We start from the raw sequence: 22,655 nt of genomic DNA, 5'->3' as shown, positions 1-22,655 counted from the left end.
ACGGCGGACCGCCTCTGTGGGTTCGACGGCCGCCCATCGAGCCCCCGTGTTCAACGGCGCGGGGCTGGCCCAATAATTTGTAGCAGGCAATTCTCGACATGGAGTTGGCCCCAGGCCCCTGCCAGCGTCCAGTCGTCCAGCCAGCGGCGGTACTAACGTATACTGCAGCCGGGCGCGTGCTGGCGTCCATAAATAGCTAGCGACGAAGAGACACATACCCTGACACACACACGCGCGCGCACGGGACGGGCTCGGAGACGGAATTGGATCTGTAGACGAACAACGCTCAGGCAAGAACGAACGGGGCACAGGCTGAAAAATACATAAAAAATCACAAAAGCTGGTGCTACCGGGCCGCGGGAGTGGCCAAGTGCTGTCTGAGATACAGTAGTGAGTTCTTATTTGCTTGTGGACGCCAGGGCTGCGACCACACGATTGAACGGGAGAGAGAGGATACAAGATGCTGTCGAGCATAGCAATCGACAACCAGCACGCAGACAAGACGCTGCCGCCGCTGCTGCTGCTGCCGCCGGTGATCCACACGGAGGCGCAAGCGGCGGGCGGAACCGGCGCGACGACGCCGGTGTCCTCATACGATGCGGGGCTGGCGGGCTACGGGGCGGGCTACGAAGAGGGCGAGGCGGACGCGGCGGCGGAGCATAAGCCCGTGAGCCCATACTCGGAGACGTCGACGACGTCGTCGAGTCTGGAGCGCCTGGCGTTTCTGGCGACGCGCAAGGGTGACGGGAGCGGGCAGTACGGTGCTGCGCCGGACGCGTACTATGTGGGGCGGCAGGCGCCTGCGTACCAAACGCCGTTCTACGGCGGCACCGTTGCGCCTGGCGCGGCACGCAGTCTCACACCGAACGGCGCACCCAGACTACAGTACGAAGCGACGTATAACACGCCGCGCTCGCCAGAGTCCGCGCGCGGCGTGTCGATGTCGCCGCTGATGTCGGAATCTGCTTCGGGCTTCCAACGGGGGGACGTGCAGCGCACTGGTTCGCCACCGAACTCGCTGCTACAGGAGCCAACCGTTATCACGGCGTCGAAGTACAAGCGTCAGCGGACGGGCCCCAGCTGCGACATCTGCCGCTCCAAGAAGATTAAGTGTGACGCCACGATCACGATACTGTTCCAGGACGCCTCGGTCACAGGCTCGTTCAACGAGATGCTTCACGCACCGGTAAATGTGTCTGAGCTGGCAAACGAGTGGCTTAGCCAGATTCCAGACGAGGTGAGGCAGGCGCTGCTCACAAAGGAACTGACGCTGCTGAAGCATGTGGATAAGTTGATAGCATTCAAGCCTTGCACTTCGTGTTCCAAACGGAAGAATTGCTTCTGCACGTTTAGCAAGGGCTTTACGAGGGCGGACATCAATGTGTATACAAACCTCTGCGTCAAATTCGGCAAACGCAGCTCCATTGATCAGTTCAGCCTGAATGATTATAGAAACTGTGGTTACCAGGTATGACGGGCATCACTGGGTATGCCACGACGGAAGGACATGAACTGTATAAAGAAAGAATGTAAGCGCAACATGAGCACCATATATAATAGAGCACATGTACAGACTTGCAGTATGTATATATTGAATCACACGGTGCACAACAACGGGGATCGGCTACAGAATCAGAAGCTTAATCAGTAGCACAAAGACGAGATGCATGACCGCCATCATGGCCATCACAGCACGGCCCCGAGACAGCTCAGATAGATCATCCTTCAATTGAATGTATATGACCATGAAACTGTACGCACCTCCCGCAATAGCCAGTATGAGATGTGCCAAGCCAGCCCAGCCTTCCGGCAGAAGGCCCAGAACCAGACTAATTGGTGTCAACGGTATCCATACGAGACAGCCAAAGCCGTACCATTGTACGAGCTCTAGGCCATGCAACGCCTCGCTGAACGCATATTGTACCACTAGTTTGAAGACTAGCGGCACCGCCACGACATACGTGGCGAAGAGCCACAGTACGTGCACGAGAATCTGGTACTGTCCGTGACTTCCTCCATCTTCTTGGCCACGTAAAATTTCGGATAGCACGGTTCGCAGCCCGCGCGAGACGTAAAGCGCTATCGAAGCGCTGAGAATGATCCATACCGTAGAATATATTTCAGTTGCGGCATTGCCCATCTCCAGTGTCTGAACCTTCTGAAGCATAAGACTAGAACGCGTCTTATGAAACAACTGCTCGCTCGTAACCGCGTAGTATGGAGCTAGCGTGTTGAATAGTCCGCCGCCTAACTGCGGATCTCCAGCCGACATGGAAGTCCCCGTTGCAACGTGCTCTGCCGCATCAAACCCGTCATCATCTGCGGAGAATAGAATATCGTCGCTATCCACAGGATCGTAACGGGTAGAGTTCATTCGATCTTGCTAATGCTGCTTCCACCGTGGCCGTGTGCTCGCTGCATGCTGAAAGGGACATTAAGAAGTTCCATTTCTACCACTGCAATATGCACATTGATGCAAAAAATGCGCAAGCCCGGAATCGAACCGGGGGCCCATCGATGGCAACGATGGATTTTACCACTAAACCACTTGCGCTATATATTAATTCACATAATTAAAATGAGATAAGACGTACCTGTGTGTGCACATGATGAAAGTGATGCGTGGCATGTCCCTTTGAAATACGTCATCCCATCTTTATAGCATGGTGACATCACCTCAAGCCCTCTTGGTCGTTCATGGAGCCGAGTTATCTACGTACTGGAACCCTTTAACGGCGCCGATACGCTGCCTTTACCTACAACGTCATGGCTTCGGTATCTGATGTGAGTCGCAGTAGGGCCCCCTTGTGAACGGCACGACACACCAGGTGAAACGCGGGTGTTTCGAACATAATGGCAAAGAATAGTCCTAAAATCCTTCGCGGGTATTCCTTAACGCACTTACGCCCGAATACCCGGTCGCAGATTCGAGACCTCGGCCAGGCGCACTGTACATTCCTGCCATGAAGCGGAATTTGAGGAGGTGGTGGCTGCTAACCAAGATATCGTTCAAGACCAATCCGTCCATCTCTATCGGAGAACGTTGTTGTCGGAGCACCATACCGTTTGATGGGCGGCAAAGGCGTGAATTACATTTTCGATCACGTGACATAACTGAGAAAAATCGCTGCGTCTTCGAACTGCTCGTGGCATCGCCGTTGTATGTCTATAATGAACTGATGCCGCAGAACACAAGTGTATTTGGTGGCCTCGAATTTTGACAGTTTATGCAGAGGTCCTTCTCTTTTCTTCGGAGGTCAGGTTTTCATAGCGCAATGTCATATAACACTAAGGTACTGAGGGTAGACCCAAGTGCGATACACTTCTCGGCAACTGCGCATATTGATGGGTCCCTGCCGCGGATTTCGGACCCAGAGACGGAGAAACACTTACTCGAGGCTGCCAGACTTATCCGGGATGATGGCGAGACGGTTGCGTTTCCGACAGAAACTGTATATGGACTGGGGGGGTCGTCTCTGAATGATGCTTCGGTGCGCAATATCTACAAGGCAAAGAACAGACCCAGTGACAATCCACTGATCAGCCATGTGTCATCTATTGCACAGCTAAACCGTCGCATATACCAGCAGGATAGAGAGGGCGATGTTCTGCGGAATATTCCTGTAGTGTACCACGAGCTAGTTCGTCAACTGTGGCCTGGTCCACTCACTATCCTTCTCCCTATCAACGAGGAGACCGCTCTATCTGTACTCACGACAGCAGGCCAGCCAACCTTTGCTGTTCGCATCCCCGCAGATCCAGTAGCGAGGGCACTGATTGCTCTTAGCGACACCCCCATTGCTGCGCCGTCGGCTAACGTCTCAACTAGGCCTTCTCCGACGGCCGCTGAGCATGTATACCATGACTTAAAGGGAAAGATACCACTAATTCTAGATGGTGGAAGTTGCCGTGTTGGGGTTGAGTCTACTGTCATCGATGGCTTGGTAAATCCGCCAATGTTGTTACGTCCTGGAGGATTTACGTATGAAGAAATCATCGAACTAGGCGGGGAGCAATGGTCCCATTGTAAAGTTGAGAATAGGATGACTGTAGGGAGTGGGGAAAAGGTTAGAACTCCCGGTATGAAGTACAAACATTACTCTCCTAGGGCCTCCACTGTAGCATTTGCCCCAATTAACGATGATCTTCCAACGAGCGAAAGGATGAAGATTGTGACCTCCGAAATAATGAAATACATGACAAGCCATGGCACCGATAAGCGCCAAAAAGTGGGGCTACTGACAAGCATTATGTTCCCCAATAACTTACTGGAATCCATTACGGACGAAGTTGATGTTGTGGTTTATTCATTGGGCTCCTCTGGGAAAGAAGTTCAATCGAATTTGTTTGCCATGCTGCGAAGGCTGGACGAGGAAGATGAGGTGGATTTGATATTTGTTGAAGGTATTAGCGATAGGAATGAGGGACTGGCAGTGATGAATAGATTAAGAAAAGCCGCTGGGGGGAACGTAGTGTCATTTTAATGAACCGGGTAGTCGCACATTTCATCGTCAATAGAAACAGCCGGTGGGCAATATTGATCGATCGTTTTGTGTCGCTTGTTGGATAACTTTATCTGATAAATACACCCTATATGCTTGTGTATATGTTTAGTATATAAATGACTTTATCATCTCTGGATGAAAAAATAAGAGAAAACAACATACGCACTCGTGAATTAAACCATGGAAAAGTAATATGCGTCTTGATGGGTATTCTTTTTGGCGTAATACTTTCGAACTTCATCTGCAATGAAAACACTGCTACTGATTACAATCAAATAAATGAGATCCCCCAGGCTCAGGCGCTCTGTCTTGAAGATATTCTGGAAAAATGGAATGTAAATAGCGCACAACTGACCTAGTAATGAGAAACCAACAGCATAGTTAAACATCTTATTATTGAAGATACCAATTTCGAAAATGGACTTCGTAGCATGCCTACACGCTAGAGCGCTGAACATATCAAAAAACACGAAACAGGTAAACGTCATTGTGGTGTCTCTCGCAGTAACCTGTCCATCCTCAGTCATTTCCTTGATGAACACGTAGATAGTACCACCAATGATAAAGGCTGCATTGATAAGGAGTCTCCGCATAACTTGGGGAGTCAAGATCTTGTCTGAACGTTTTCTTGGAGGCTTCCTCATTACTTCGTGGTCAACTGGCTCCACACCTAGGGATTGCGCGGGTGGACCGTCCATCAATATGTTGATCCATAATATCTGCATGGCATTTAACGGATTTTGAAGCTTAAATGCAGTAGCTATGGCGACAAGTGACAAGGCTGCGACAGAGGTAGACAATTGAAACGTTAGAAAACTCTGAATATTGTTAAAAATACCCTTGCCTTCTTCAATAGCGGTTAGGATGGTGCTGAAGTCATCATCAGTTAATACCATATCAGAAGCTTCTTTCGCAACATCAGTACCCATATGGCCCATGGCGACACCGATATCAGCCAATTTCAATGCAGGTGCGTCGTTAACACCATCTCCTGTCATAGCGACAATGTCGCCCCTCTTCTGCAAAGCACGCACAATATTCAGCTTGTGTTCAGGTGTAGCACGAGCAAAAATATTCACATGATCGATCACGCCGGCCAGTTGGTCATCAGTCATTTGGTCAAGTCTATCACCGGTAAGAACACTTATTTCGGGATTAATAACGGGTATGCCAATTTGTCTGGCTATATTTACGGCTGTGTTTTCGGCATCCCCAGTGATCATTATGACATGCACACCCCCTTGTAGTAGCTCCTCAATGGCGGGGCGAACAGTGGATCTCGGAGGATCTTTCATGCCAATCAGACCCACAAATGTCAGATTCTGAATCGTACTATCATTCATCGGTTTATTTGTAGAACACTCTAGCTGAGCAAAAGCAAGAGTTCTGAGACCTTCAGACGCAAGTGATTTTGCGCAGTCATTGATAAGGGATTTATGTGAGTCCGATAACTTCTCAACTTTTCCTGCACCGCCAATGAAGCTCGCGGATCTTTCAAGTATCCGCTCAAAAGCACCTTTCACATAGATGATGTGTTTGCCGCTGTTTGCCGGAGAATCAACCTTCACTGCCATATATTTTCTCTTGGAGTTAAATGTAAGCTCATCCACCCTTGTCGTAGTAGGCCTTTCGTCAACAAGGTCAAACTTTTGTAAGACTTCTAGGAGTGCAATATCGGTTGGATTACCGAGGTATTTGCCATGCTCATGGGAGAAACTTGCATTGTTACAGATGGAACCTATTCTTAGGGTAGCCTTGACATCATCTGACAAATAGTTTTTCAGATTAGGAAGTTTTCCGGGTAGACCGCCACTAGACTTGGCTTCTAGCGACAAGACGTTGTTTTTGTTAGCCATGCTTCCCAGGCACCAGATTTTGGACGCTGTCATATGATTTGCAGTGAGAGTACCGGTTTTATCCGAACATATAACATTAACCGAACCCAATGTCTCCACACTAGGGAGACGGCGCACAATAGCCTTCCTGTTCGCCATTCGAAGAACGCCGAGAGCCAGAGTGACAGTAACAATGATAGGAAGACCCTCAGGAATCGCAGCAACTGCCAACGACACAGATATCTGGAACATCTCAAGCCAAGACCTACCTTGAATAACCCCAAGCAGGAAAATGATCCCAATGAGAAAGAAACTAACGTATGAGAGATCTTTACCGAGTCTGTCCATGGCCATTTGCAAAGGAGTCTTGGGCTTTTCAATACTGTTCATCATTTCAAATACCGCGCCAAACATCGTGTGCTTGCCAGTTGCTACCACGATACCTTTCCCGTGTCCTTCCCTCACCAAGGTACCCATATATGCGATGGAGGTCCGCTCGCCAATAGGGATGATCCCGCCCGGTACGTCGCTGTATGTAGCACTGTTCACGGGGGTGCAAGACTTGTGCACAGGCTCTGTCTCCCCTGTCAGTGTGCTCTCGTCGAGCGATAAGTCGGTGCTCTCAATGATCCTGACATCGGCAGGAATCCGGTCACCCACCTTAAAGTACACAAGGTCTCCGGGCACCAGGCATGAGGCCAGCACATGTGTCTCAGCACCGAATCGGATAAGGTGGCAGCTCGCGGGAACAAGCTTGTGTAGCGCCTCGAGCGACTTCTCCGACCGGTACTCTTGCACGAACCCTACTGACACAACGATCACCACCGCCAGCGTAATACTCACAGCATCGTCAATGTTGCCCATCAGGAAACTCAGCACCGCAGACCCGATCAGCAACAGGATCAGCGGGTCCTCCACGAATGTGGACATGAACCGCTTCCACACAGGATCCTCGCCGTCTACCGTGACCTCGTTAGTGCCCCACTCCTGCTCGCTGGCACGCACTTGCTGTTGGTCACACAGGCCCTTCGCGCTGTCTGTGTTCAATTGCCGCAGCGTCTCGTCCACAGTCATCGTGCAGTACTCCAGCGACGCGTTCGGCTTCAGAAACGCCTCAGATGCCAGCGATTTCGTCTCCATGCTGCTGTCATCCTTGGAACGATTCAAGTACGAATCAAACGGATTATCGCTCATTTTACCGACTGACCCCATACACTCAGCACTTCTGTCCGCCAGAATTCCCTCTTCCGTCCGCTATGTGCAATTCCGGCTCCTCGCTGCCGTCAGTGTCTAGGCGAAGTTGGTTTTGGCTGTGTTGGTCTGACATGTTGAAGCTACAGTCTGGGCATTTCGTATATCACGATGCGTACCTGAAGAGCACTGCCAAGCCATATCCACAGTTTGATATTACACGGTCTGGTTGATTATGAAGGCTATGTAACAGCTGGACCCTCAGGGCAGCGTACGCATGCATCAACAGAGCCACTAATGAAGCATTGGCAGCGGGACGATGGGGTGGTCCCGACTTGGCGACTAGTACTTTTTCCCGTTGAGCTCGTTGCCGTCATTATCGTAGTAGCGCTCCTCATCCAGCATAAGTTCGTGAGACGAGCGGGCACGCGAGTCCAAGCCGTGCATTGACAGCGGCGAGGAGTGGTGGGCGCTCGATGATTTGAGGTGGATGCGCTCGTCGTCGTGTAGTGGCGTGGAGCCCAGCGGCGTGTCGCTCTCATACTTGTCGATCTTGCGGCCGAGCAGGGTACTCCACCACTTTGAGAGGCGGCTGGTGCTGTAGGCGGTGATAACCTTGCCGTCCGAGTTGATGAAGTTGGTGCGATCTTCGCGCACGCAGGTGTAGAACACGACGCAGGCGATTACTATTAACAGCGGCACGCAGATGCCGACGACGCAGCCGATGATGATGTTCTTGTCTTTTTTGGAGAGCCCGCGCGAGGGCGCAGTTGTCTGCGACTCAGACGCGGTGATCGTTAGGGTGGAGCTGCCGTCCACGAGCAGTGTGACGATCTTCAGGCTCGTTGTGCGGAACGTGGAGCCGTCCGACATGAACTCCGTCTGCACCGTTTGCGTGACCGTGTCCATCCGCGACGTGGGCGCGATCGCCGTCGGCGTGGCCTCCGTAGACGGTGGGGTCGTGCTCGTGGGCAGCGTCACGCTGCTGCTCGTGCTCGTGCTCGTAGGCGTCGGCTCCGCCTCTGTGCTGCTCGTCTCGCTGCTGTTCGACGTGCTGCTGCTCGACATTCTGTTGGCCGACGTGCTGCTGACCACGCTCGCGCTGCTGCTCCCGCTCTCACTGCTCCCGCTCTCGCTCGACGTGCTGCTCGACGTGCTGCTGCTCTCTGCGCTGCTGCTCTCCTCTGCTCTGCTGCTCGTCGCGCTGCTGCTCTCCTCCGAGCTGCTGCTCGCCGCGCTGCTGCTCTCCTCCGAGCTGCTCGCTGCGCTGCTCAGCGTGCTCACACGCCCGCTCGAGCTCGTCCTGCTCTCCGCGCTGCTCGGCAGCGGCGTCAGCGCCGTCGGTCTCGATCCGCTCGAGCTCAACGAGTTGTTCATCATCTGTGCCAGCACCACATTCAGCGCGCCCGCAACCAGAAGAAGCCTGAATGTTCTCATATGTGTGCCCGAGGAATGCCCTCCTATCTCGTGAATCGACTTGTGCTGCCGCGATAGCCAGTAGCGTGGCTGAAGAGTCTGCGGGGCTGCCACTGCTCGAGATATCCACCTATCTGCCACCCTGTGGAGACGTATGAAACCTGAAACCGTCGACTGCGATTTCAAAAAAGCAATGACCATTCGCCAACAGACGGCGGCTTGTGTCGCAGGAACTGCGCAGCCTCCGGAACACATCTCGCGAGCTGCAAATCACGTGATTCTGGATTCGAAAATCTTCTTGTTGGAGATCGTAAATCGTGCGGCCAGCTGCCACAAAATCGCCTGTCCCGCCCCTAATTGTCGTACACAGTGCGCTGATGACAGGCCCTTAGCGCCTGACCGATAAGGCGGCACTGCGGGGCCAACCACAAGATAAACACTATGGGTCGGGCCACCAAGGACGCCGCACATACGCTGTGTGGCGTTCTGAGGGGCGAGCCCAACGAATGGACCCCGCGGTCCAAACGTTAGAATACATATATAAACACGAGCCTGGTCCGGGCCAGTAGACGGTGTAGGTTCATCACCTCAATACACATGGCAGGGGGAATTTTCGAACCGTTCTCGGTGTACAATCGGAGCAAGCACTCCAAAAGTGGAATAGTGGGCGGGAACCACTCAAACATAGGCGCGGGGAGGACGATGTTGCTTTTCGCGGACGAATACCGCGAGCCCAAGGCGCAGGCGGACGCAGCACATGGTGCGGCCGTGCAGGCAGCGGGCACGGGGTCGGAGCCTGCGTCGCGGAAGGGGAGTGTGGGGGAGGGACCCAACATGGTGGACTTGTCCACGCTCAGCCAGGCCGAGTTCGAGCGGCTCAAAGCCACATTGAGAAAGGGGGCCCCGAACAACAGGGTAAATTTTTAATGCCTGCGGAGGCCGCAGGCGGCGCTGACACGCCGGCGGCAGGTGCGCCGCACGTGGGCGGCGGGGCAGCGCCTGCGCTGGAGGGCATCGGGCAGTTCTTTTGGGATTGCACATTATCATATGGTTTCTAGTCCCCTTCGTATATAGCCGGCGCTGCCGGGGTTTTGTTTTTTCGTCTATAGAGCAGGCCAACTGCAAACATGCGTTTCCCATCCGCAATGACCGTCTTCGCGCTACTCGACCGCGCGCTTGCCGCCCAGGACAGCTCCGCCAAGTACACGGCGCTACCAGGCTATTTTCAGCTGTTCCCGCACGAGGGCGCGGGGAGCGTGGCCGCGCCGCCCGCGGCGGATCCCGTGAACTTCGTGCATGCGCAGTCGTGGGAGGAGCTCTTCGCCAGTGTGCCCTCGGACGCAAAGCTTCTGATTTTCCAACGCCATGCCGAGGGCCTGCACAACGCCGCGGAGGCCCGCTACGGCCACGAGGCGTGGGACGACTACTGGTCTAAGATCGACGGCGATGAGTACGGGACCTGGGTCGACGCACAGCTCACGCCGAAGGGCCATCAGCAGGCAAGTGCATCCTCCGAGCACGTGGGCGCGCTGGTCCGCGCGCTGGGCATGCCCGAGCGCCTGTACTCGTCGCCGCTGCGCCGGTGTCTCGAGACCTTCATCGAGGCGTGGGCCCCCGTGGCACAGTACATCTCCGAGCCCGTGCTGGATCTTTATGTTCGCGAGGGCCTGCGTGAGACGCTCGGCGTGCACACGTGCGACCGCCGCGTGCCGCACTCGCAGGCCGTGGCCGCGTACCAGGGACATCGCCTGGCAAACAGCACCCTACAGCTGCACTACGAGCCCTATTACACCGAGCCGGACACGCTGTGGACAGTGGCGCACCGTGAGACCACTCCGGAAATTCGCAACCGCGTCACGAAGGCCCTGGACCGCATCCTAGATCGGCCGGAGCGCTACATCTTTGTTACCGCACACTCGGAGATGATGGACGCAGCGCTACACGCGTTGCATCACCCGAGGGTCAACCACGTGCCCAATGCAGGCATCCTGTACCTGGTCGTGGGGCACATCCGGACCCCAGCCCAGGCGAGTGGTTGACGCCGGCTCCATTTCTCCGTATGCCCCAGTTGCTTAAAAACGCTTACACAGTAGAGACACCGGGCCGCGGTCCGGTTCCGGCGTGAGCGCCGAGACCGCAACCGCTGGCAGAGACACTACAGCAAGAGGTGACTCAGCTAGTCAGTGAAGTGTTGAAAATTTTTCAGTAGTATGATTCACACATATAGCCTTTACACTGTCCGTGTTATCGTATATATATATATACAAAGACGCATGGCGCAGAAGAGACCGTGTTAGAAGATTAAGGCGGACTAGAGGCAGATGTTAAGGAGAGTAACCGTAAGACAACTAGCTAACGTGCGGGCGTTGGCACGAGCGACACGGCCGTTGGCAGTGGCGCGAGCCTTTTCTGGGGCCGCAGGGCGGCTGGGCGCGGAAGCGCAAGAAGCGCCTAGGAGGCGGGCGCCGGGGCCCCGCGGAGAGACGGAGCCGCAGGGTGCAGCGGGCGCGCACGAGATGGACCACTCGATGATCGGGTTCAGCGGCGGAGAGATTTTTCACGAGATGATGCGGCGCCATAACGTGGATACGGTGTTTGGGTACCCAGGCGGGGCCATCCTGCCGGTGTACGATGCCATATACAACTCGGACGCGTTCAACTTTGTGCTCCCGAAGCACGAGCAGGGGGCGGGTCACATGGCGGAGGGCTACGCGCGTGCTTCTGGGAAGCCGGGCGTCGTGTTGGTGACATCGGGGCCGGGGGCGACCAACGTGGTGACGCCGATGGCGGATGCGCTGGCCGACGGAGTACCGATGGTGGTCTTCACCGGGCAGGTGCCTAAAGCCGCAATTGGCACGGATGCGTTCCAGGAAGCCGATGTGGTCGGCATTTCGCGCTCGTGCACCAAGTGGAACGTGATGGTGAATCACGTGGAGGAGCTCCCGCGGCGCATCAACGAAGCTTTTGAGATTGCGACCTCTGGTAGGCCCGGCCCGGTGCTTGTGGACCTCCCGAAGGACGTGACCGCCGCGATTTTACGCAGTCCCATCCCACTGGCCTCTGCGCTACCGTCGACGACCCTAGCACAGCTCACACGGCAGGCGGCTGACATCGACGGCGTGCGCTCGCTTGCCGACGCATCGCGGCTCATCAATATGGCACAGAAGCCGGTACTCTACGTGGGTGCAGGAATCCTGAACAGCACTCGCGGTCCAGAGTTTCTGCGTGAACTGGCTGAAAAGGCACAGATCCCCGTCACGACGACGTTGCAAGCGCTGGGTGCATTCGACCAGGAGGATTCGAAGTCCGTAGATATGCTGGGCATGCACGGGAGTGCGGCTGCCAATTTGACTGTGCAGAATGCAGACCTGATCATTGCGCTGGGCGCACGGTTTGATGACCGCGTGACCGGAAACATCGCTAAGTTCGCCCCGGAGGCCCAGCGGGCGGCCCGTGAACAGCGCGGTGGGATAGTGCACTTTGAGATCTCCCCAAAAAATATCAACAAGGTGGTTGACGCTCAGGTGGCAGTCGAGGGTGATGTGACTGCCAACCTGGAAAAGCTGCTCCCCTTGATCAAGCCGGTCGCTGAGCGCAAAGAGTGGCTCGGCCAGATCGCAAGTTGGAAGAGCGAGTATCCATATGATTACTCGCGCGAGACGCCCGGCTCGCGCATCAAGCCTCAGACAGTTATCACTCGGCTCTCCGAAATCGCAAACGCCACCGGAAAGGAGGTCATCGTGACGACCGGTGTAGGTCAGCACCAAATGTGGGCCGCCCAGCATTGGACGTGGAAGAAACCACGCACATTTATCACATCAGGCGGCCTCGGTACCATGGGCTTTGGTCTACCGGCGGCCATTGGTGCCCAGGTAGCCAAACCCGATGCGATTGTCATCGACATCGATGGCGACGCCTCGCTCAACATGACCTTGATGGAGATGTCCAGCGCGGTGCAGGCGGGCGCCCCAGTAAAGATATTGTTGTTGAACAACGAAGAGCAGGGAATGGTCACTCAATGGCAGTCTCTATTCTACGAGCATCGTTATTCTCACACCCATCAGCTAAATCCGGACTTCGTCAAGTTGGCTGATGCAATGGGGTTCAAAGCAATGCGCCTAGAGGCGCAGTCGGACATGGAGCCCATGCTGCAGGAGTTTATTAATTGCAAGGAGCCCGTGTTACTCGAAGTGGCCGTCGAGAAGAAGGTTCCCGTCCTCCCGATGGTCCCTGCCGGTAAGGCCCTGCATGAGTTTATCTACTTCGACCCAGAGGTCGAGCGACAGCAAGCGGAGCTTCGCAGCAGGCGTACGGGCGGGAAGCATTAGCTCTGTTCATAAGATGATATCGACTGCGACTACGCCAACTTTCACGCATACGTCTATCGAGTGTTAATATATATTATGTCTATTAAGTATTTGCAGCTGTATCACATGCTACCACCAGCGCAAGAAGTTCCTTGATTTGCAGTGTCCGGTGCCGCCGCAACGGGGCGCTGTGGCCGGCTTGTTATAGTATGATATTTGAATCGTAACTCGTGATATAAGACATAGCCCAATAGGAGACCTAAGAGGCTTATCCAGGTTATAATTGAACACCTGGAGTGGTTGATATATGCTGCAGGGCCAAGGACGAACGTATCAATAGCAGAATCACATAGTTGTAGAATAACAACAGCAAATTCGAGGAATGGCTATCATAAAGCGAGGAGTCCGGCAGAAGACGCAACCTCCCGCCAAACGGACAACGAACATCAAGAAAGCGACCTTCGACTCCGGGAAGAAGAAGGAAGTCGGAGTGTCTGATTTGACACTGCTGTCGAAAATCTCTGACGAACATATAAACGAAAACCTTAAGAGGCGTTTCGAGAATGGCAGCATCTACACTTATATTGGTCACGTGCTAATTAGTGTGAATCCCTTCCGGGACCTGGGCATCTACACAGACCAGGTCTTGGAGACGTACAAGGGACGCAACCGGCTTGAAGTGCCTCCGCATGTATTTGCAATTGCGGAAGCGATGTACTACAACCTCAAGGCCTACAATGAAAATCAGTGCGTGATTATTTCAGGGGAGTCGGGAGCCGGAAAGACCGAAGCGGCAAAGCGCATAATGCAGTACATTGCGGCTGCATCTTCATCTCATGAGGCTTCAATTGGCAGGATTAAAGATATGGTCTTGGCTACTAATCCGCTTTTGGAATCTTTTGGGTGCGCAAAGACGTTGCGAAACAACAACTCATCGCGCCACGGTAAGTACCTGGAGATTCGTTTTAACGCACAGTTCGAACCATGCGCCGGCCAGATAACGAACTACCTTTTGGAAAAGCAGCGGGTTGTGGGTCAGATAAAGAACGAGCGTAATTTCCACATTTTCTATCAATTCTCAAAGGGAGCCTCTGATCGTTATAGAAAGACATACGGCGTACAATTGCCGGAGCAATACGTGTACACATCTGCCTCAGGCTGTACGTCCGTGGATACTATTGACGATCTGAACGACTACGAAGCTACACTGGAGGCGATGAATGTGATTGGCTTGAGCCAAGCTGAACAAGACGAGATATTCAGGCTACTGTCCGCTATCTTATGGATCGGAAATGTCACTTTTATGGAAGATGACGAAGGGAACGCAAAGATTGCCGATACCTCAATAACTGATTTCGTTGCTTATCTACTGCAAGTGGATGCAGGACTGCTTGTGAAGTCTTTGGTTGAGCGGACGATCGAGACTACACACGGCATGAGGAGGGGGTCTATCTATAATGTACCACTGAATATCGTACAGGCAACCGCAGTAAGGGATGCTCTGGCCAAAGCCATCTACAACAATCTATTTGAGTGGATTGTGGATCGCGTTAACGTATCTCTACAGGCGTTGCCAGGTGCAGAAAAATCCATCGGCATCCTGGACATATATGGGTTCGAGATTTTTGAACATAATTCCTTTGAACAAATTTGTATTAATTACGTGAATGAAAAGCTGCAGCAGATATTTATCCAACTCACCCTTAAGTCAGAGCAGGAAGAGTACGCAAAGGAGCAAATTCAGTGGACTCCGATAAAGTACTTTGATAACAAGGTGGTTTGTGAATTAATAGAGGCAAAAAGACCTCCCGGGATATTTGCTGCTCTAAATGATTCCGTCGCCACGGCGCATGCTGATTCCAATGCTGCAGATCAAGCATTTGCCCAACGGCTAAACCTATTTACCAGCAACCCGCATTTTGAGTTGCGTTCATCGAAATTTGTGATAAAGCACTATGCTGGTGATGTGACATATGATATCGGCGGAATGACGGATAAAAATAAGGACCAATTGCAAAGGGATTTGGTTGAACTGCTTAACAGCACATCGAATACCTTTTTAGCTACCATTTTTCCTGACACTGGAGATAAGGACTCCAAACGAAGACCGCCTACTGCGGGTGACAAAATCATCAGAAGTGCCAACGAACTTGTTGATACCCTATCAAAAGCACAGCCCTCCTATATTAGGACCATAAAGCCAAATCAAACCAAGTCGCCTCTAGATTATGATGATCGCCAGGTATTGCACCAGGTTAAATATCTTGGGCTACAGGAGAATGTGCGGATCCGGAGAGCAGGTTTCGCCTATAGGCAGACATTTGAGAAGTTTGTGGAAAGATTTTATCTGCTTTCGCCTCAGTGTTCGTATGCAGGTGATTATACATGGCAAGGTAATACCTTAGATGCTGTCAATTTAATTTTGAGAGATACCTCAATTCCTGTGACTGAATATCAGTTGGGTGTAACGAAGGTATTTATTAAAACACCTGAGACCTTGTTTGCTTTGGAAAACATGAGGGATAAGTATTGGCATAATATGGCATCTCGCATTCAGAGAGCCTGGCGGCGGTTTTTACAACGGCGTATCGATTCTGCGATTCGTATCCAGCGTGCTATCCGTGAGATGAAACATGGGAACCAATTCGAACAACTCCGGGATTACGGTAACAAGTTGTTGGGTGGCAGAAAGGAGAGGCGTGCAATGTCTTTGTTAGGTTACAGGGCATTCCTGGGAGACTACCTTTCTTGTAATGAGCTGAAATCGAAGGGTGCGTTTGTCAAAAGGAAAGCTGGAATTAATGATCATGTCGTATTCTCTATCAATGGGCAAGCGCTACATTCAAAATTTGGTAGGTCGGCCCAAAGGCTACCCAAAACCTTTATACTTACGCCATCCCATTTCTACATTATCGGAAAGACACTGGTTAATAATCAACTCACCTATGCTGTCGATTATAAGATTGATGTGAGGCAAATTGTCTACGTATCGCTCACCAACTTACAAGATGATTGGGTTGGTATTTTTGTAAGCAATTCCACCCAGCCTGACCCATTGATTAATACCTACTTCAAGACAGAATTGATCACACATCTCAAAAAACTCAACAACCGCATAGAGATCAAAATTGGCCCTACTATCGAGTATCAGAAAAAGCCAGGTAAAATACATGCCGTCAAATCTCAAATAAATGAGAACGCTCCCCCATTAGGGGATATTTACAAGTCCAGTACCATTATGGTTCGCCGTGGCCGTCCTGGTAATTGCTCACAGAGGAAAAAACCCTTATCAACACGTCTTCCAGACACATACACTACGCGGGAAACCGGCTACAAGAATGCTGGACATCCAACCAATATTCGTCAGGTACAAGAACCAACCCATATATCCCACAGTCAGCAACACACATCAAGCAATCTGGGCTTTGTTTATTCACTTAACCCCTCCGCCGTGAATCACCCACGCCCTGTTCCTTCTGGTTCGGTTGGAACCACTTCCACACCGCCGAAACAGGCCGCCTCGGCAGCACAGGCCGCTTATAATCCTCATAAGCTAGGAGGGAACATGGACAATAGTTCAGCAGCGTATGGTAACGCTAGTGCCCTACCCAATTCAGCTCCAAGTCAAGCGCCGAAACCAGCTTCCAGGCCCGTGCCAAAACCAGCGCCTAGACCAGGGCCAAAGCCAGGGCCTAAGCCAGGGCCCAAGCCAGGGCCTAAGCCGGCACCAAAGCCGATGCCCAGGCCAGCGAAGTCCGTGGAGAACTCAGTGCCTCGCCCAAACGCAATAGAGCAAGGGAAGACTGCACCACCTCCACCACCGCCACCACCACCACCCCCAGCTGCCGTGCCCTCAGAACCAGTATACGAAGCCGCTTTTGACTTCCCCGGCTCAGGTTCTCCTAACGAGTTTCCACTGAAGAAGGGGGATCGTATTTACGTAACACGGCAAGAACCAAGTGGGTGGTCTTTAGCCAAAGCACTCGATGGCTCCAAGGAGGGCTGGGTCCCTACCGCCTATATTGTTGAATCCAAAGCTGCATTCTCACAGCTAGAGCAGCCAGTCGCCTCTTCTGCTCCTCTCGGAAATTCGGGTGTAGCGACACGAGAGGCTGGAACAACTTCTGCTGCTACTGCTGCTGCTTCTGCCGCGACTCCTACGGCTTTCAGTGCAGGTTTGGCGGATGCACTTGCCGCGCGTGCCAACAAGATGCGCCATGAGGACTCAGGCAGTGACGACAATGCCGATGATGACTGGTAGTAAGTACTACAGTGCTAAACATATATATTACCCATATTTCTCTATGGATCTAAGCGCCTAGACAATAACTGTGATAGAAGCTTAGTTCATATTCGGTTCCCGGCATCCTTCCGCGCCAGAGGTGGAAATAGCAACACAAGGCGGACACAGAAGGGGAGCGATTTGCACGGGAACTTAACCTAGTTGGACATAACGCCAATGTGCTGAAACGTACGGCAATCGTGCATGCCGCTGAAAAATTGCCTAATAACAGATCATCCTACCCAAACCACCCCCCGGCCGCCCCCGAGCGGGACCTGACATTCATTACCTACTTAGAAAAGCGACTTCCTTCGCCTCCGACAAGTTGTTCTCGTAGTTAGCCCTCTCCCAGAACTCTCCAAAGGCTCCGTTCGACATTCGCCGTTGAGAAGATAGTGTAACCTACGATCATGCCTATCCCCGATATGAGCAGCCAGTATCCTCACCAGCAAGAAGACATGTCGCAAGAAGAGGAGCCACGCGGCCGGAAGCCGCAGAGCATGGTTGATCAGGAGAAGCAAGATTACCTCGATTTCATAGTACCCAGGCTTCAGATCACGGGGAAGATCCTCCAGCTAACTGAAGAAGTGATCCAAGAGCAGGCGAACTATATTTCACGCTACATTGACTTCTTGAATAAGTACATTAACTATCAGAGAAAGGTGAGCACGCTGCGCTTCGAGCGCGCAACACTGATCAAATACGTCAAGAAGTTGCGATTCTTGAACGACTTCTTATACACATACAACGCCGATGTGAACATGATCACAGAACCATTGCAAAAACTGGTGAGGCCGCTTGGGTCCTTCTTCATCCGGTATCTCGAGATCATTGATTTGCTAAATTACTACTTGACGCAGTCATTACGCAACGAGACGATCTCCAAGACTCTGAACCAAGACCTGGTATTGAGCCAGGAATGTATCGCTATGGCTGACAAGACATACAGGGTCTATGTGAAGTTTGTACAGTGGTTCATCGAGTCCTCCTCCTCTGTGACGACGGGTGACCTGACGATGGAGATCGTCCAGTTCACAAGGAAATGTGCAGTCGAAGATGGTATCGACTTGGGGGAGACTGACGATGTCCTGCTCCAGGAGGTTCAACTTGTGACTAGTTCCGAAGAGTTTGAGGATCTCTTAGAGAAGTGGCAGCAAGTACTGCATTTTCAGTGTGCCGACCTGGATGACACCTTTAATGATAATATTAGGCATTGGAGCGAGCTCTTTGACAAAAAGAAAGAAAAATGATCTACCAGTATGTAGATACATATGCTTGCGCATCTAAGATAGCATACGACGCTTTATAATGTTATGTCACTTCGCTTGCGACAGCTGTATATGAACTAGAGTTCCATGAGTCGGAACAAGCGGCGGATTGCCGGCGCAGAAGGCCAGCCAAAGTCAATCAGTAGTCCACATCTTCCTCTTCGCCATTTTCCTCCAAGTCGTTGCTGTCTTCGACACTGCTGGCGACGACGGGCGTAAATTCGAATGGCGGGAGTGATGCAGGCGCGCTCGACACAGCGATCATCACCGGCCGCCCAGGGATTCCATCCGGTGGTGATTCCATTGGAGAGTCGCGGGAAGGGGGTTCTAAACTTCGTATCCTCTCTTGCGTAATGAGTTCTCGCGTGGTCTTGCCCACCTGGCGCAACTCAAGGCTATAGTCGCTTGAGGTGTCCATCTTCTTGGACAGGTAAACGTAGAGCTGCGACAGGGTCAGGCAGCAGCGACGGCCCTTGAAACAGTTGTTACCGAGCCGCATGTTCTCGACCACTCTTATGGCCATCTTGCGTGTGATATCCTGCGGGAGCTGGTATTTGACAGGATTGTCCTTTATATCGTTGATCTTGTTGATGATGCACATGCGCTTATGGAAGAAGGTCCGTTCCTTGCTCGAGTTGCGCCAGGTCGAACCGAAGCGGCGCTCCAGCGACATCACCGAGGGCTTGCCGCGTAGCCCCTCGTAGTACTCTCGCGCAAGGTCCGTCACGGAGCGTATCGCACGGTTCATGCGATAAGTCGGAAAGTCGTCCGGGGGCACGCGCCCGTCGCTGACGTCCGCAAGCTCCTGCTGCCGCTGCACCAGCATCTGCTCCACAGACCGTTCTCCCTCGAACTCGTTCTTCACCCCATACCCCGGCCGCGTCTCCAGCGCCAGCCGGTCCCGAATCCAGTCCGACTGCCGCTGCTGCAGCTGCCGCCGCATGTTGTCTACCAGCAGCTCCGACTGGTTCACCCCCTGCGCCTCGGCGGCGTCGCAGCTTTCGTTCGAGTGGTCCACAAACCGCACGCGTTCCCCCGTCATCACCCCAATGATCTCTTTAAACACCTCCTTCATCGCCCGCACCTCCTGTAGGCACTTGCTCACATCCTTGAAGCCCTGATCCATCTTCTTGTATCCATTTAGATAGAACTCCTCTTGCTCCCGCGCAAGCTTGTCCAGGCGCTCGTCCAGTCGCTGCTGCCGCTCCTGGATCTTCGTGATTTGGTCTAGAACAAGACCCTGCAACTCGCCCGCCCCGTCCACACTTCCGCGCCGCCCGCCCGCCGGCGCCCGCGCCCCGTTCCCGTGCCCGCTCGCGTACATATGCTCTTGCTCCAGTGCTCCGTACGCCGCTGCTGTTGCAAAATACCCCGCTGCCGGGCTTTTCGCTACTTAACGAACACATGTTTCTTTTGGATCCTAGCCGCGGCCGGCGGCAACGACCGCCGTACTATGGCAGCGGCGCTGCCGGCCGCTACATACTGCCTACGTACTTGTCCATTTGTGCCAGCTGCTCGCTTAGCTTCTCTTGGTCCTGTCCCACCGCGCGCTTACCGATATTGACCGGTAACAACTGCGTTCCCACAGCAGCATCCAGCTCACGGATTTCGTTGCGTAGTGCAACTGTGCTGTGCTCCAGTGTGCGATAGTAGTCGCGGACGTGCTGTTCAAGCTGGGGCTGGAGGGCCGCGTGGCCACGCTTCAGCTCTGCAAGGGCGCCGATGGTGGCCTGTGCGTGCTGTAGTACGGCGCACAGCTCGTCGTCGATGCGGTCGAGAGCAGCCAGACGGGCCTTAACTGAGTCGGGCTGCGGCATTGGTGGTTGGGCTGCATCCGCTGTGCGAGGCTGTGGGCAAAAAGCGCGGGTGGCGCGAGCTTAGCGAGCGCACCATGGAGCTGGGACTCGGGCGGATAACACAAGTGCTGCGGCAGCTTCACAGCCCGCATGAAAGGATGCGCGTGCTGCACGTGGCCGGTACGAACGGTAAGGGCTCGGTCTGTGCGTACCTCGCGGCAGTGCTGCGCGCGGGCGGAGAGCGAGTGGGAAGGTTCACGAGCCCGCACCTGGTGCACCCGCGGGATGCGATCACGGTGGATGGGGAGGTGATCGGGGCGGCGACGTACGCGGCCCTGAAGGCGGAGGTGGTCGCGGCGGGGACATGCACGGAGTTTGAGGCGCAAACGGCGGTGGCGTTGACGCACTTTGCGCGGTTAGAGTGCACGTGGTGTGTGGTGGAGGTGGGCGTGGGCGGGCGGCTGGACGCAACGAACGTTGTGCCGGGAGGCCGCAAGCTGTGCGCCATCACCAAGGTAGGACTAGACCACCAGGCGCTGCTCGGCGGGACGCTGGCGGTGGTTGCGCGCGAGAAGGCGGGGATTGTGGTGCCAGGCGTGCGGTTTGTGGCGGTGGACGGAACGAACGCGCCGAGTGTGCTTGCGGAGGTGCGTGCTGCGGCAGCGAAGGTGGGGGCGGAGGTGCACGAGACGGGAGGGGCGCCTGTGTGTACGGTTTCATGGGGCGCAGTGGCGGCGAGCGCGCTGCCGCTGGCGGGTGCGTACCAAGTACAGAACGCAGGCGTGGCGCTAGCGCTGCTAGACCATCTGCAGCAACTGGGGGAGATCTCGGTGAGTCACGCGGCACTGGAGCGCGGGCTCAAAGCAGTGGAGTGGCCGGGACGGCTGCAGCAGGTGGAGTACGACCTGGGCGGCGTCCACGTCCCACTGCTCTTTGACGGGGCGCACAACCCCTGTGCTGCAGAGGAGCTGGCTCGCTTTCTCAATGAGAGGTACCGCGGGCCCGGAGGCTCTCCGCTCATTTACGTACTGGCGGTGACATGTGGCAAAGAGATCGATGCGCTTCTGGCGCCGCTGTTAAAGCCGCACGACCGAGTGTTCGCCACATCGTTCGGAGCCGTGGAGAGCATGCCGTGGGTAGCGGCTATGGCCTCCGAGGACGTTGCGGCAGCGGCTCGTCGCTACACGGCGCACGTGTCTGCGGTAGCGGACCCGCTGGACGCCCTGCGGGCGGCAGCTGCCGCCCGGGGCGACGCAAACCTTGTCGTTTGCGGCTCGCTTTATCTTGTGGGCGAGCTGCTGCGCCGCGAGCACTAGCGCGTAGCATATCTACAACGCTCGGGCGGGGGGGCAGCGGGCGCATCAGACGCGCGCTGTTGTTGGCCACTCTGCCGACGTCTGGTGTCACCGCATGCCAAGCGAGCATTGCGTCGAATTGCGGTGTGAGTACACGTACAAGGTCTTCAGCATCCCACTGCACACGTCCAGCGTCGAGCCAGTCCGCCCACTGTGGGCTCTCCGGACGTAAGACCACCGGCATGCGGTCGTGCAACCACGCGAGCTCGCGCGGCGCCGGTGCTGTGACAATTGTATAGCTCAGTGTGCCGGAACCGCTCGCGGACTCCGCTCGACTGTACATACCTGCCAAAAAGAGCACCTGCTTATCCTTGCGGTGCACAAAGTACGGTTGTCGCCCGCTGGTTCGACTCTGCCACTCGTAATACCCCGTAATGGGCACGGCGCACCGCGTGCGTGCGCATAGTGGTTCCCACAGCTGGCTCTCTAGTAACTTCTCCGAGCGCGCATTGAACGTGCTGTACCGCTGATTCGTTTCCGATGCGTGGCTCCGGCGAGGGACGACTCCCCAGTTCATTAGCTCTAATGTCTGACCATGGTACACCGGCGCCATCTGCGTCGGGGCGATGTTGTACGAGGGGCTGAACTCCAATCTGCTTTGATTCACAGGGACGTGCTGCAACTTTAGCTGGTCATACAGCTGGTCCTGATTCCAGGCAAGGGCATACCTTCCACACATAGTAACTGGTCCGCTACTGGT

General features: G+C 54.1%; 14 protein-coding genes and 1 non-coding gene across 15 annotated transcripts; 8 read left to right on the top strand and 7 right to left on the bottom strand.

Moving 5' to 3' along the window:
- Nucleotides 1-460: 460 nt before the first annotated feature.
- SUT1 (Sut1p) lies at nucleotides 461-1,474 on the top strand (the record flags this gene model as incomplete). Its single annotated transcript, NM_209915.2, has 1 exon — nucleotides 461-1,474. One exon carries the CDS (start codon nucleotides 461-463, stop codon nucleotides 1,472-1,474), a length of 1,014 nt encoding a protein of 337 aa, NP_984562.2.
- A 150-nt stretch (nucleotides 1,475-1,624) lies between these two features.
- YIP5 (Yip5p) lies at nucleotides 1,625-2,374 on the bottom strand (the record flags this gene model as incomplete). Its single annotated transcript, NM_209914.1, has 1 exon — nucleotides 1,625-2,374. One exon carries the CDS (start codon nucleotides 2,372-2,374, stop codon nucleotides 1,625-1,627), a length of 750 nt encoding a protein of 249 aa, NP_984561.1.
- A 109-nt stretch (nucleotides 2,375-2,483) lies between these two features.
- On the bottom strand, nucleotides 2,484-2,554 carry AGOS_t0094. The gene has a single exon. It is a non-coding gene; the product is annotated as a tRNA-Gly (tRNA).
- Nucleotides 2,555-3,227: 673 nt separating this feature from the next.
- On the top strand, nucleotides 3,228-4,484 carry SUA5 (threonylcarbamoyladenylate synthase; the record flags this gene model as incomplete). The annotated part of the gene is made up of 1 exon (NM_209913.1): nucleotides 3,228-4,484. The coding sequence occupies one exon, from the start codon at nucleotides 3,228-3,230 to the stop codon at nucleotides 4,482-4,484; it is 1,257 nt and encodes a 418-aa protein (NP_984560.1).
- Nucleotides 4,485-4,678: 194 nt separating this feature from the next.
- PMR1 (Ca(2+)/Mn(2+)-transporting P-type ATPase PMR1) lies at nucleotides 4,679-7,552 on the bottom strand (the record flags this gene model as incomplete). Its single annotated transcript, NM_209912.2, has 1 exon — nucleotides 4,679-7,552. One exon carries the CDS (start codon nucleotides 7,550-7,552, stop codon nucleotides 4,679-4,681), a length of 2,874 nt encoding a protein of 957 aa, NP_984559.2.
- A 321-nt stretch (nucleotides 7,553-7,873) lies between these two features.
- AGOS_AEL302W (AEL302Wp) lies at nucleotides 7,874-9,202 on the bottom strand (the record flags this gene model as incomplete). The annotated part of the gene is made up of 1 exon (NM_209911.1): nucleotides 7,874-9,202. One exon carries the CDS (start codon nucleotides 9,200-9,202, stop codon nucleotides 7,874-7,876), a length of 1,329 nt encoding a protein of 442 aa, NP_984558.1.
- Nucleotides 9,203-9,544: 342 nt separating this feature from the next.
- On the top strand, nucleotides 9,545-9,874 carry SPG4 (Spg4p; the record flags this gene model as incomplete). Its single annotated transcript, NM_209910.1, has 1 exon — nucleotides 9,545-9,874. One exon carries the CDS (start codon nucleotides 9,545-9,547, stop codon nucleotides 9,872-9,874), a length of 330 nt encoding a protein of 109 aa, NP_984557.1.
- Nucleotides 9,875-10,074: 200 nt separating this feature from the next.
- Nucleotides 10,075-10,986, top strand: PMU1 (putative phosphomutase; the record flags this gene model as incomplete). The annotated part of the gene is made up of 1 exon (NM_209909.1): nucleotides 10,075-10,986. The coding sequence occupies one exon, from the start codon at nucleotides 10,075-10,077 to the stop codon at nucleotides 10,984-10,986; it is 912 nt and encodes a 303-aa protein (NP_984556.1).
- A 282-nt stretch (nucleotides 10,987-11,268) lies between these two features.
- On the top strand, nucleotides 11,269-13,275 carry ILV2 (acetolactate synthase catalytic subunit; the record flags this gene model as incomplete). Its single annotated transcript, NM_209908.1, has 1 exon — nucleotides 11,269-13,275. The coding sequence occupies one exon, from the start codon at nucleotides 11,269-11,271 to the stop codon at nucleotides 13,273-13,275; it is 2,007 nt and encodes a 668-aa protein (NP_984555.1).
- A 361-nt stretch (nucleotides 13,276-13,636) lies between these two features.
- Nucleotides 13,637-17,515, top strand: MYO5 (myosin 5; the record flags this gene model as incomplete). Its single annotated transcript, NM_209907.2, has 1 exon — nucleotides 13,637-17,515. The coding sequence occupies one exon, from the start codon at nucleotides 13,637-13,639 to the stop codon at nucleotides 17,513-17,515; it is 3,879 nt and encodes a 1,292-aa protein (NP_984554.2).
- Nucleotides 17,516-17,946: 431 nt separating this feature from the next.
- Nucleotides 17,947-18,786, top strand: SHE2 (She2p; the record flags this gene model as incomplete). The annotated part of the gene is made up of 1 exon (NM_209906.1): nucleotides 17,947-18,786. One exon carries the CDS (start codon nucleotides 17,947-17,949, stop codon nucleotides 18,784-18,786), a length of 840 nt encoding a protein of 279 aa, NP_984553.1.
- Nucleotides 18,787-18,943: 157 nt separating this feature from the next.
- On the bottom strand, nucleotides 18,944-20,128 carry EUC1 (Euc1p; the record flags this gene model as incomplete). The annotated part of the gene is made up of 1 exon (NM_209905.1): nucleotides 18,944-20,128. The coding sequence occupies one exon, from the start codon at nucleotides 20,126-20,128 to the stop codon at nucleotides 18,944-18,946; it is 1,185 nt and encodes a 394-aa protein (NP_984552.1).
- Nucleotides 20,129-20,279: 151 nt separating this feature from the next.
- On the bottom strand, nucleotides 20,280-20,621 carry MED11 (Med11p; the record flags this gene model as incomplete). Its single annotated transcript, NM_209904.2, has 1 exon — nucleotides 20,280-20,621. The coding sequence occupies one exon, from the start codon at nucleotides 20,619-20,621 to the stop codon at nucleotides 20,280-20,282; it is 342 nt and encodes a 113-aa protein (NP_984551.2).
- Nucleotides 20,622-20,695: 74 nt separating this feature from the next.
- FOL3 (dihydrofolate synthase) lies at nucleotides 20,696-21,916 on the top strand (the record flags this gene model as incomplete). The annotated part of the gene is made up of 1 exon (NM_209903.1): nucleotides 20,696-21,916. One exon carries the CDS (start codon nucleotides 20,696-20,698, stop codon nucleotides 21,914-21,916), a length of 1,221 nt encoding a protein of 406 aa, NP_984550.1.
- On the bottom strand, nucleotides 21,744-22,634 carry AGOS_AEL311W (putative peptide hydrolase; the record flags this gene model as incomplete). The annotated part of the gene is made up of 1 exon (NM_209902.1): nucleotides 21,744-22,634. One exon carries the CDS (start codon nucleotides 22,632-22,634, stop codon nucleotides 21,744-21,746), a length of 891 nt encoding a protein of 296 aa, NP_984549.1.
- Between the last annotated feature and the right edge of the window lie 21 nt (nucleotides 22,635-22,655).

The sequence above is a fragment of the Eremothecium gossypii genome, chromosome V, assembly GCF_000091025.4.
Source record: "Eremothecium gossypii ATCC 10895 chromosome V, complete sequence".
Lineage (NCBI taxonomy): Eukaryota > Fungi > Ascomycota > Saccharomycetes > Saccharomycetales > Saccharomycetaceae > Eremothecium > Eremothecium gossypii.
The sequence above is the reverse complement of the archived record's forward strand: the minus strand, read 5'-3'. Positions and strand labels throughout refer to the sequence as shown.